The sequence below is a fragment of the Ambystoma mexicanum genome, chromosome 6q (assembly GCF_040938575.1).
Source record: "Ambystoma mexicanum isolate Mex_15411 chromosome 6q, UKY_AmexF1_1, whole genome shotgun sequence".
Lineage (NCBI taxonomy): Eukaryota > Metazoa > Chordata > Amphibia > Caudata > Ambystomatidae > Ambystoma > Ambystoma mexicanum.
In genome coordinates this window covers 815,142,727-815,156,022 of record NC_090937.1, presented here as the reverse complement: position 1 = coordinate 815,156,022, position 13,296 = coordinate 815,142,727, and the positions used below count along the sequence as shown (strand labels likewise).

Below are 13,296 nucleotides of genomic sequence, written 5' to 3'. Positions count from 1 at the left end.
CACTCACTCCCTTTCCGCTTGCTCTCGTCTTTTGACCCCCCTCCTATTCCATGGTGCTCTCTATCTAGCCTATCTTCTCTAACTGCTTCTCCATTGACTATCCTGCTCTCCTCACTAAAACTGGCAGGAAAAAGTTTAAAAAGGACATCCAGGTCTCCAACCCAGGCCTCCCTATCGCTGACACCTACACCAGTGCCTCCTCCAAGGAAACTCTCACTGGCATCCTCTTTTTCGTGCCTTCGCCTGACCTATGGACCCTTCCTATGGTCTCCGTGCGCTCTCCTTTCTCCTCTTCTCCCATTAATGGTGGCACCCGTTGGGATGTCCTCTTGGCCTCCTTCAACTCCTCTAAGGCCATTATTAATGTCTACGCTAATGGGACCATCTTGGTCCAAGGCCCTCAGGCCAACCTTCACCTCTTTGATAGACGCTTCCCGCGCCTCATCAACTTCCTTTCCTCTCCTGCTGTCCACCCTCCTCTGTCCTCGGCTACCTTGCCTCCACCCTCCCTCCCTGCTCCCTCTTGTGCTCCTTCACCTCCGCAGGGTGTACCTCTGATCTGTACCCCTCCCCGGAAATCCTTCAAGGCTGGCAATCTTCTCCATATTGCCACTCTTACCTCTCGCTCTGCGGTCAAACATTCCTCTGACATCTGTCGCCTTCTTGAGGAACTGGACCTTGACGACCTCGGTCTCACCGAGACATGGTTCACAGCCAGCTCTGTCACCAGCTTTGACACTTTCCTACCTGACGGCTACAAGATCCTCTCCTTGCCCAGGCCCAACCGTGCTGGGGGGGGTGTGGCCCTTATCTTCCCTGAGTGGATTCCTGCCACTGTCACTCCTACACAGACCTACTCCTCTTTTGAATGCCTTGTCTGCCGACTCTCTCTCTCTCCTAGCCAGTCCTTTACTGTGGCTACTATCTATTGACCACCTGGTCAAATTTCCTCCTTCCTCTCTGAGTGGGCGGACCTCTCCTCCTCACTCCTGTCCTCAACCACTCAACTCCTCTTTCTTGGAGACTTCAACATCCACCTGGATGCATCCGGTCCACCCTCTGTACTCTTTCCCGACCTCTGCAATGCTCTCTCACTCTCTATTCTCCCGTCTGGGCCGAATCATTCTGCAGGGCACACTCTTGATGCTCTGATCTCTTCTGACCTTCCCCTCTCTGTCCCTCTCTCCACTCCTCTCTCCTGGAGTGATCACTTTCTCCTATCCTCCCACCTCACCTTCCCTAGCCCACAGGCAAAGCCACCCTCATCACTGCCACCCTCCTTCTCGGTCATCCGCCCCATGAAGCACGTGTCAGTTGAGGCTTTTGCTGCCACCTTCTCGCCCCCTGTCCCCCTTTGGCTGACTCCCACCCTGACACAGCCCTCTTCTCGCTTCACTCTGCTATATCTGATACTGTTGATATCCTTGCCCCTGTCATGAGAATCCGCCTGAAGCCCAAAGCCAAATGTAACTCCTGGTATGACTCGGATCTCGTCACCCTTAAACGCAAGTGCAGGGTGGCAGAGAGGAAATGGCATGCTTCATGTGCATCCTCTGACAAACTGGTCTGCCGCCTACTCCAAAGGCAATACCGGCTCTCCGTTCTCACCAAGAAGAGAGCCCTTATCCAAGCCTGCATCTCAGCAGCATCTAATAATTCGGCCAAACTCTTTAAAATCTGCAAGGAGCTGGCCAACCCTGTTGCAGTCTCTACCGCTCCTGTCCCCTCCCAGGCCCTCTGCACGGCACTGGCCTCTCACTTAATTTCAAAAACTCAGGACATCCTGTCCTCACTCTCCTCCTATCACCTCCCCCCCTCTATTCCCTGCTCTTCCTCTGGCCCTTCTGCAGCCACCCCTCCTCCCTCCTTCTCTACCTTTTACCTTTTTTCTGCTGACAAGGTTTCGAGACAAGTCCGATCTATGAAAGTCTCGTCAAAACAGGTCCACCCATGCTCCTCCAAAACCATTAAGGACCACATCGACTCCTTGGCTCCTGCCCTAGCTGACTTCTGCAATCACTCCTTTGCCTCTGGAGCCTTCCCATGCACTCCCTTCTTAAGAAACCCTCCTCTGACCCCTCCTGCCCAGCTAACTATCCCCCAATCTCTATCACTCCCTTCCTGGGCAAGCTCCTAGAGAAACTGGCCATCTCCCAGCTTAATCTCCATGCTGAATCTGTTGGTAGTCTTCACGACCATCAGTCTGGCTTCAGAGCCACCAGAAGCATGGAAACTGCTCTCCTGAACATTCGTGAGGACATGCTCTCGAAACCTGACTCAAACACTCCTTGTGTTCTCATTTTGCTTGATCTCTCCTCTGCCTTTGATACTGTCAAACATACCATCCTGCTCAACCGTCTCCGTGATAACCTGGGTATCACTGGTCAGGCTCTGGCGTGGCTGTCCTCTTTCCTCTCCAATCGACCCTCCCAGGTCCAACTGGGGTCCTTCCTCTCTGACATCTTTTTCTCTACCTGTGGTGTTCCCCAGGGATCTAACCTCTCTCCCTGGCTGTTCAACCAGTACTTGGCACTTCTTGCCCACCGCATCGCCGCTCTCTGCCCCAATTTTCAGTGCTATGCGGATGATACCCAGCTCATTTTCAGGCTAGCCTCGGCCTCCTCCTCTCCTTCCCTCATCTCTGACTGCTATCCGGGAATGGTGTGCCGCCAATGACCTCTGCCTTAATGCCAGTAAGACTGAGATTCTACTCAACGGCACACCCACTCCCTCCTTCCCTGCAGCTCTCTGGCCGGCCTCTCTTGGCCCTCTTCCTGCTCCTACCTGCAAGGCTAAAAACCTTGGGGTCATCTTCGACTCCACACTCTCTTTCTCTCATCACATATCTGACGTCTCTAAGAAATCACACTACCAGCTACACCTCCTCAGAGGTATCCTTCCTTTCCTCTCCTTCCCCCAGAAGCTCATTGTCTCTAGAGCCCTGGTTCTCTCGAAGCTGGACTACTGTAACAGCCTCTATCTGAATCTGCCTGCCTCTACTCTCCGCCCTTTGCAACTCATCCAGAACAGGACTGCGAGACTTGTCCTTGGCCTCAAGCCCAGGGACCGTATCTCTCCAGGACTGAAATCTCTGCACTGGCTCCCAGTGGCTGCGCGGATTAAGTTCAAAACCCTCTACATTGTCCACAAGGCCTTCTGGGGCCTCGGGCCAAAATACCTTCAACTCTCTCTTCCTAAATATCTTCCTTCTCGAGCTCTTCGCTCATCCACCTTCAACTTCCTCAGGGTCAGCCGCTTCTCCAAGCAACAATTTGGGGGTAGATCTCTCTCCGCAGCAGGGGCCTCCCTCTGGAACAGCCTTCCGGCCTCCCTGAAACTTGAGGAGTACCATCTCCGGTTCCGGAAGCACCTCAAAACCTTCCTCTTTGACTCCGCTTTCTCTCCCCCTATCTCCTGTTAATATTACTGAAACTGCACTGAATCTGCAACGGGGCCACTTACCTATCCCGGTCCGCTGCCCTGCCACTCTCCCCTGCACTGCCTCCCTGGCAACCCCTGCGCTGTGGGACTGTCTCTGTATCCCTACATCCCCTCCTCCCAGCACTTGTCTGCGCTTATCCTGCACTTGCCACCAGCTGGCCCTTATTATTTATCTTGTTCTACTAAACCTGTACTGCACTTCTCTCCCTTTCGCCCTTGCACTTTTCCCTTCCCCTCCACCCTGCACTTGCGCGATCTGAATGACACCTGGCCTAGTAGGATCATTGTCTGTCTCCCCTTGTCCCCCCCGCCTCGTCGCGCCTTGAACCGCTTGTGTATAGGCGCGTTATAAATATATCATATCATATCATATTAAAAGGTCAATACCAGTGAAGTGTCCCGCCAGGAAATGCATTATATATGGAAATACATTCCTAATGGATCATCGGTGTTAATGGTTGCAGAGTGCTTGGTAAATTACGCTTGTTCCTGACAGCCTCAATCAAGGACAGGAAACGTGGCAACCTCGCAAAATCTGAGAAGGCAATTCATTGGGTTATGCTCTGCATACGGCAAGCTGTTTATTTCACGAACTATTCAGTTAATATACAATTAGACAAAGAGACATCAGCACTAAAAATGGCAAGTGTTAACAGTGCCAAAATAAACGCGCTAGACATGAAATGAACATGCATATAAACAAATCACTTGTCTCGACTTTATTTCCCTAGTGCTGTCCAGTGTAGGGGGGCGCCCTTTAGATGGTAAATTGCGCCTTATAAGTCATGGCACTGCCAAGAGATGGTTAAATTTGTATTGTTATGCTCTGCAAAATACCTCACTCACTCGCTCACTCACAAACACGCTCCTTACAGATTTCGAAGGTCTCGATATTGCTGGAAGCCATCTGTGTGCAGCTTTTTGATCAGGTTCCTCCTGAGTGATCTGCAAAGATACAAACAATGGTGGGCAGGTGTGACGCAGAACAATACAAACTCCTTCACAAGCTCGGAAGCTTCATTGCAAACACATTCAGTTAGTGGAGCACCTTGCCTGACAAACCGATCACGCCCCTACCTGAATTTCTAATTTATGGACATGCTTTGTAACACTACAAACACACAGGGAAAAGCGGTTGGGGGGCCCTTTCTTTACCCAGCACCTGTGCTCTGTGGATTAATCACTGATGAACTTGATTCTAACAGCTCTTAGTCTTCTTTCGCCGCCGCAGGTCCAATTGCATGAAAGCGAGTCAACAGCTGGAGACAGGCAGCCACCCTTGCTTCCAAAGTATATATATATATTCAGTAAAAAAACTTTGTTAAAGGGACGTTATGGTTAAGTTGCGCTACTAAAAACCTATGAAATTCAGTGAAAAAACTTTGTTAAAGGGACGTTATGGTTCAAAGTAAAACCGAAAAACCCTTGAAATTCGGCAGTTATGGTAAGATAAGCAACCATAACTCGCGCCACCATGCACTGCTAACACTAACACCCAGGACATCAAAGATGACATCACAAATGTCATTGATGACATCACCGATGACATCACATGGCTGGCTCTCCCTTTTTTTCCTTTACTGACATATCTAAGCCACATAGTTTTCTTCAGTAACAGTCAGGAAGTAAACATTGAAAAGGTACTATATTTGTAGACTTAGGGTCAAGTCACATCATATGAAACATATACATAGCGGAAGACACAGGCTTGAAAGAGAGCAATCCTTTCTGTGCATGAAGATAATCATTAGGGCTATCAGCACTTTCTCATAGTTTTATTTTTATTACTCTACCTTCCCTGTATATGCTCATATTTGTATACATTATACTCACTCTCCTTTCCTTTGGGTGCAGTTACATCATGTGATACACATAAATATGGTAAGTAGCAGCTTTGAAACAGAGCAATAGTTTCTCTGCATAAAGACAATCAGTTAGGTTATGAACTCTTTCTGCTACTACTTCTGCTTTTTTGTTTACTTCACTGTCCCTGTATATACTCATATTTGTATGTGTTGTTGTCTCTTTGTGTTTTGTCTGTAATAATTATGTATTAAGTGGGTTTTATTATCTACTTATTACATGTTTCACAGTACGCAAAACTCTAATAAGAAAGCAGTTATCATTTCACTATTCAACATGGCAAGATTATGAATATGGCACCTTCATCATGTATGCTGCACACACTGCCTATGTTTCTGCAAGAGTAGCATAGTATACTGGATAGAACTTCATAATAGAATGCTATTTATATCAATGCATTGCTTAATGCACTAATTAGCTCATGATATTTATCCCAATGATCCTTGACAGTTTTTGGTCAGCATTATAAGAATCCCTTGTACAGAGTTTTTATGAAAAGTAAATGCACATGTGATGTCATCAGTGATGTCATCAATGACATTTGTGATGTCATCTTTGATGTCCTGTGTGTTAGTGTTAGCAGTGCACGGTGGCGCGAGTTATGGTTGCTTATCTTACCATAACTGCCGAATTTCAGGGGTTTTTCGGTTTTACTTTGAACCATAACGTCCCTTTAACAAAGTTTTTTCACTGAATTTTATAGGTTTTAAGTAGCGCAACTTAACCATAACGTCCCTTTAACAAAGTTTTTTTACTGAATTTCATAGATTTTTAGTAGCGCAACTTAACCATAACGTCCCTTTAACAAAGTTTTTTCACTGAATTTCATAGGTTTTTAGTAGCAAAACGTAACCATAACGTCCCTTTAACAAAGTTTTTTCACTGAATTTCATAGGTTTTTAGTAGCGCAACTTATCCATAACGTCCCTTTAACAAAGTTTTTTTACTGAATTTCATAGGTTTTTATTAGTGCAACTTAACCATAAAGTCACTTTAACACATTTTTTTTTACTGAATTTCATAGTTTTTTATTAGTGCAACGTAACTGTAACGTCCTTATAAATGGAGGAAGACCACTAGCATCCTAGGTTCTCAAAGTGGGAACCCGGGGTGGTAAAAAAAAGATTTTTCTTCCCAAACCGGGACGCCGCAGGCAGGCGTCCCGGTGTAGGAAGGAAAATCTTTTACCAAGATGGGCACCAGGGAAAGGGAAGGCAGGGTGTATAAAGAGAACACAACAGGCCATCGGCGGGGGGTCGGGAAGACCAGGAGAGAGACACGGGGCATGAGCAGGGGGTGGAAAGAAGGGAGACACAGGACATGAGCGGGAAAGAAGGGAGACACAGGGCATGAGCGGGGGGTGGGGGGAAGAAGGGAGACACGGGGCATGAGTGGGAAAGAAGGGAGACACGGGGCATGAGTGGGGGTTGGGGGGGAAGAAGGGAGACACGGGGCATGAGCGGGGGGTGGGGGTGAACAGGGGAGACACGGGCCATGAGCGGGGGGAAAAGGAGGGAGACAGACACGGAGCATGAGCGGGGGTGGGGGTGAACAGGAGAGACACAGGGCATGAGCGGGGGTAGGGCAAGGTGGGGCCCCCACCCCCGCTCATGCCCCGTGTCTGCCCTGTTCCAACAGTGCAGACACGGGGCATGAGCGGGGCGTGGGGGGAAAGAAGGGAGACACGGGGCATGAGCGGGGAGTGGGGGTGAAGGAAGACACGGGGCATGAGTGGGGGGTGGGGGGAAGAAGGGAGACACGGGGCATGAGCGGGGGGTGGGTGGAACAATAGGTCAACAAGGGGCATCATAGGAGGGGGGACAAGAGGAAGACATGGGGCATGAGCAGGGGGTGGGAGGGAACAGGTGGAAGACACAGGGCATCAGCGAGGAGTGGGGGGCAGGAGGAAGACACGGGACATGAGCGGGGGGTGGGGGAACAAGAGGTCAACAAGGGGCATCATAGGAGGGGGACAAGAGGAAGACACAGGGCATGAGCGGTGGTGGGGGGCAACAGGAGAGACACAGGGCATGAGCAGGGGGTGGGGGGTACAGGAGACAGACATGGGGCATGAGCAGGGGGTGGGGGGCAACAGGAGAGAGACACGGGGCATGAGCGGGGGGTGGGGGGCAACAGGAGACAGACACGGGGCATGAGTGGGGGGTGGGGGCAACAGGAGACAGACACGGGGCATGAGCGGGGGGTGGGGAGAACAGGAGACAGACACGGGGCATGAGCGGGGGGTGGGGAGAACAGGAGACAGACACAGGGCATGAGCAGGGGTTGGGGGGCAACAGGAGAGAGACCCGGGGCATGAGCAGGGGGTGGGGGGCAACAGGAGAGAGACACTGGGCATGAGCAGGGGGTGGGGGGCAACAGGAGACAGACACGGGGCATGAGCGGGGGTGGGGGGCAACAGGAGACAGACACGGGGCATGAGCGAGGGGTGGGGAGAACAGGAGACAGACACGGGGCATGAGCGGGGGGTGGGGAGAACAGGAGACAGACACGGGGCATGAGTGGGGGGTGGAGGGTACAGAAGACAGACACGGGGCATGAGCGGGGGTTGGGGTCAACAGGAGAGAGACGCGGGGGGTGGGGGCAACAGGAGACAGACACAGGGCATGAGCGGGGGGCGGGGGAACAGGAGACAGACACGGGGCATGAGCGGGGCGTGGGGGGAACAACAGACACGGGGCATGAGCTGGGGGTGGGGAGAACAGGAGACAGACACGGGGCATGAGCGGGGGAGTGGGGGCAACAGGAGACAGACACGGGGCATGAGTGGGAGGTGGGAGGAACAGGAGACAGACACGGGGCATGAGCAGTGGGTGGGGAGAACAGGAGACAGACAAGGGGCATGAGCAGGGGGGTGGGGGGCACCAAGAGAGAGACACGGGGCATGAGCAGGTGGGGGGAACAGGAGACAGACACGGGGCATGAGCGGGTGGGGGGAACAGGAGACAGACACGGGGCATGAGCGGGGGGTGGGGGTGAACAGGGGAGACACGGGTCATGAGCGGGGGGAAAAGGAGGGAGACAGACACGGAGCATGAGCGGGGTGAACTGGAGAGACACGGGGCATAAGCGGGGGTAGGACAAGGTGGGGCCCCCACCCCCGCACCCCCGCTCATGCCCCGTGTCTGCCCTGTTCCAACAGTGCAGACACGGGGCATGCGCAGGGGGTGGGGGGGGAAAGAAGGGAGACACGGGGCACGAGCGGGGAGTGGGGGGTGGGAAAGGAAGACACGGGGCATGAGCGGGTGGTCGGGGGAGAAGAAGGGAGACACGGAGCATGAGCGGGGGGTGGGTGGAATAAGAGGTCAACAAGGGGCATCATAGGAGGGGGGACAAGAGGAACACACGGGGCATGAGCAGGGGGTGGGAGGGAACAGGAGGAAGACACAGGGCATCAGCGAGGAGTGGGGGGCAGGAGGAAGACACGGGGCATGAGCGGGGGGTGGGGGGAACAAGAGGTCAACAAGGGGCATCATAGGAGGGGGGACAAGAGGAAGACACAGGGCATGAGCGGTGGTGGGGGGCAACAGGAGAGACACGGGGCATGAGCGGGGGGGTGGTGGGTACAGGAGACAGACACGGGGCATGAGCGGGGGTGGGGGGCAACAGGAGACAGACACGGGGCATGAGTGGGGGGTGGGGGCAACAGGAGAGAGACACGGGGCATAAGCAGGGGGTGGGGGGCAACAGGAGACAGACACGGGGCATGAGCGGGGGTGAGGGGCAACAGGAGACAGACACGGGGCATGAGCGGGGGGTGGGGAGAACAGGAGACAGACACGGGGCATGAGCGGGGGGTGGGGAGAACAGGAGACAGAAAACGGGGCATGAGTGGGGGGTGGGGGGCAACAGGAGAGAGACACGGGGCATGAGTGGGGGGCAACAGGAGACAGACACGGGGCATGAGTGGGGGGGCGGGGGGCAACAGAAGACAGACACGGGGCATGAGCAGGCAGTGGGGGGCAACAGGAGAGATACAAGGGGCATGAGCGAGGGGTGGGAGGGTACAGGAGACAGACACGGGGCATGGGTGGGGGCAACAGGAGACAGACACGTGGCATGAGCAGGGGGTGGGAGCAACAGGAGACAGACACGGGGAATGAGCGGGGGGGAACAGAAGACAGACACGGGGCATGAGCGGGGGGTTGGGGGGCAACAGGAGAGAGAAACGGGGCATGAGCGGGTGGGGGGAACAGGAGAGAGACACGGGGCTATGCAGGGGCCAACAGGAGAGAGACACGGGGCATGAGCGGGTGGGGGGAACAGGAGACAGACACGGGGCATGAGCGGGGGGTGGAGGGTACAGGAGACAGACACGGGGCATGAGCGGGGGTTGGGGTCAACAGGAGAGAGTCGCGGGGGGTGGGGGCAACAGGAGACAGACACAGGGCATGAGCGGGGGGCGGGGGAACAGGAGACAGACACGGAGCATGAGCGGGGCGTTGGGGGAACAACAGACACGGGGCATGAGCTGGTGGTGGGGACAACAGGAGACAGACACAGGGCATGAGCGGGGGAGTGGGGGCAACAGGAGACAGACACGGGGCATGAGCGGGGGGTGGGAGGAACAGGAGACAGACACGGGGCTTGAGAGGTGGGTTGTGAGAACAGGAGACAGACACGGGGCATGAGTTGGGCGGTGGGGTTCACCAAGAGAGAGACACGGGGCATGAGCAGGTAGGGGGAACAGGAGACAGACACGGGGCATGAGCGGGTGGGGGGAACAGGAGACAGACACGGGGCATGAGCGGGGAGTGGGGGTGAACAGGGGAGACACGGGTCATGAGCGGGGGGAAAAGGAGGGAGACAGACACGGAGCATGAGCGGGGGTGAACTGGAGAGACACGGGGCATGAGCGGGGGTAGGGCAAGGTGGGGCCCCCACCCCCGCTCATGCCCCGTGTCTGCCTGTTCCAACAGTGCAGACACGGGACATGAGTGGGGGGTCGGGGGGAAAGAAGGGAGACACGGGGCACGAGCGGGGAGTGGGGGGTGGGAAAGGAAGACACGGGCATGAGCGGGTGGTCGGGGGGGAAGAAGGGAGACACGGAGCATGAGCGGGGGGTGGGTGGAACAAGAGGTCAACAAGGGGCACCATAGGAGGGGGGACAAGAGGAAGACACGGGGCATGAGCAGGGGGTTCGAGGGAACAGGAGGAAGACACAAGGCATCAGCGAGGAGTGGGGGACGGGAGGAAGACATGGGGCATGAGCGGGGGTGGGGGGAACAAGAGGTCAACAAGGGGCATCATAGGAGGAGGACAAGAGGAAGACGCAGGGCATGAACGGTGGTGGGGGGCAACAGGAGAGAGACACGGGGCATGAGCAGGGGGTGGGGGGTACAGGAGACAGACACGGGGCATGAGCGGGGGTTGGGGGGCAACAGGAGACAGACACGGGGCATGAGCGGGGGGTGGGGGGCAATAGGAGACAGACACGGGGCATGAGCGGGGGGTGGGGGCAACAGGAGAGAGACACGGGGCATGAGCGGGGGGTGGGGGGGTACAGGAGACAGACACAGGGCATGGGTGGGGGGCAACAGCAGACAGACACGGGGCATGAGCAGGGGGTGGGGGGCAACAGGAGAGAGACACGGGGCATGAGCGGGTGGGGGGAACAGGAGACAGACACAGGGCATGAGCGGGTGGGGGGAACAGGAGACAGACACGGGGCATGAGCGGGGGGTGGGGGGCAACAGGAGAGAGACGCGGGGGTGGGGGGAACAGGCGACAGACACGGAGCATGAGCGCGGGGTGGGGGAACAACAGAGACAGACACGGGGCATGAGCGGGGGGTGGGGGGCAACAGGAGAGAGACACGGGGCATGAGCAGGTGGAGGTAACAGGAGACATACACAGGGCATGAGCGGTGGGGCAACAGGAGAGAGACACGGGGCATGAGCGGGTGGGGGGAACAGGAGACAGACACGGGGCATGAGCGGGAGGGTACAGGAGAGACACGGGACATGAGTGGGGGGTGGGGGGTACAGGAGACAGACACGGGGCATGAGCAGGGGGTGGGGGGCAACAGGAGAGAGACACGGGGCATGAGCGGGTGGGGGGAACAGGAGACAGACACGAGGCATGAGCGGGGGGGCAACAGGAGAGAGACACGGGGCATGAGGGGTGGGGGGAACAGGAGACAGACACGGGGCATGAGCGGGGGTGGGTGGGTACAGGAGACAGACACAGGGCATGAGCGGGGGGTGGGGGGCAACAGGAGAGAGACGCGGGGGGTGGGGGAACAGGAGACAGACACGGGGCATGAGCAGGGTGTGGGGGGAACAACAGAGACAGACACGGGGCATGACGGGGGGCAACAGGAGACAGGCACGGGGCATGAGCGGGGGTGGGGGGCAACAGGAGACAGACACGGGGCATGAGCCGGGGGTGGGGGGAACAGGAGACAAACACGTTGCATGAGCGGGGTGTGGGGGGAACAGGAGACAGACACGGGGCATGAGCGGGGCGTGGGGAGAACAACAGACACGGGGCATGAGCGGGGGGTCGGGAGAACAGGAGACAGACACGGGGCATGAGGGGGGATGGGGGGCAACAGGAGACAGACACTGGACATGAGTGGGGGGTGGGAGGAACAGGAGACAGACACGGGGCATGAGCGGGGGTGGGGAGAACAGGAGACAGACACGGGGCATTAGCGGGGGGGTGGGGGGCAACAAGAGAGAGACACGGGGCATGAGCGGGTGGGGGAACAGGAGACAGACACGGGGCATGAGCGGGTGGGGGGGAATAGGAGACAGACACTGGGCATGAGAGGGGCGTGGGGGGCAACAGGAGACAGACACGGGGCATGAGCGGGGGTGGGGGGGCAACAGGAGACAGACACGGAGCATGAGCGGGGGGATGGGGCAACAGGAGACAGACACGGGGCATGAGCGGGGGGTGGGGGAGAGGAGACAGACACGGGGCATGAGCGGGGGGTGGGGAGAACAGGAGACAGACACGGGGCATGAGCGGGGGGAACAGAAGACAGACACAGGGCATGAGCGGGGGAACAGGAGACAGACACGGCGCATGATCGGGGGGTAGGGGGTACAGGAGAGACACGGGGCATGAGTGGGGGGTGGGGGGTACAGGAGACAGACACGGGGCTTGAGAGGTGGGTTGTGAGAACAGGAGACAGACACGGGGCATGAGTTGGGCGGTGGGGTTCACCAAGAGAGAGACACGGGGCATGAGCAGGTAGGGGGAACAGGAGACAGACACGGGGCATGAGCGGGGAGTGGGGGTGAACAGGGGAGACACGGGTCATGGGCGGGGGAAAAGGAGGGAGACAGACACGGAGCATGAGCGGGGGTGAACTGGAGAGACACGGGGCATGAGCGGGGGTAGGGCAAGGTGGGGCCCCCACCCCCCCTCATGCCCCGTGTCTGCCTGTTCCAACAGTGCAGACACGGGGCATGAGTGGGGGGGCGGGGGGAAAGAAGGGAGACACGGGGCACGAGCGGGGAGTGGGGGGTGGGAAAGGAAGACACGGGCATGAGCGGGTGGTCGGGGGGGGAAGAAGGGAGACACGGAGCATGAGCGGGGGTGGGTGGAACAAGAGGTCAACAAGGGGCATCATAGGAGGGGGGACAAGAGGAAGACACGGGGCATGAGCAGGGGGTTCGAGGGAACAGGAGGAAGACACAGGGCATCAGCGAGGAGTGGGGGGAGGGGAGGAAGACATGGGGCATGAGCGGGGTGGGGGAACAAGAGGTCAACAAGGGGCATCATAGGAGGAGGACAAGAGGAAGACGCGGGGCATGAACGGTGGTGGGGGGCAACAGGAGAGAGACACGGGGCATGAGCGGGGGGTGGGGGGTACAGGAGACAGACACGGGGCATGAGCGGGGGTTGGGGGGCAACAGGAGAGAGACACGGGGCATGAGCAGGGGGTGGGGGGCAACAGGAGACAGACACGGGGCATGAGCGGGGGGTGGGGGGTGGGGGGTGGGGGGAACAGGAGACAGATAC

General features: G+C 56.8%; 1 protein-coding gene across 1 annotated transcript in view; it reads right to left on the bottom strand.

Annotated features, from left to right (window-relative positions):
• Window positions 1-13,296, bottom strand: part of RXFP1 (relaxin family peptide receptor 1) — a 1,623,004-nt gene that overhangs the window by 365,988 nt on the left and 1,243,720 nt on the right. The window contains 1 exon segment of the mRNA XM_069631337.1: window positions 4,315-4,386. Coding sequence (XP_069487438.1) covers window positions 4,315-4,386 — 72 coding nt within the window.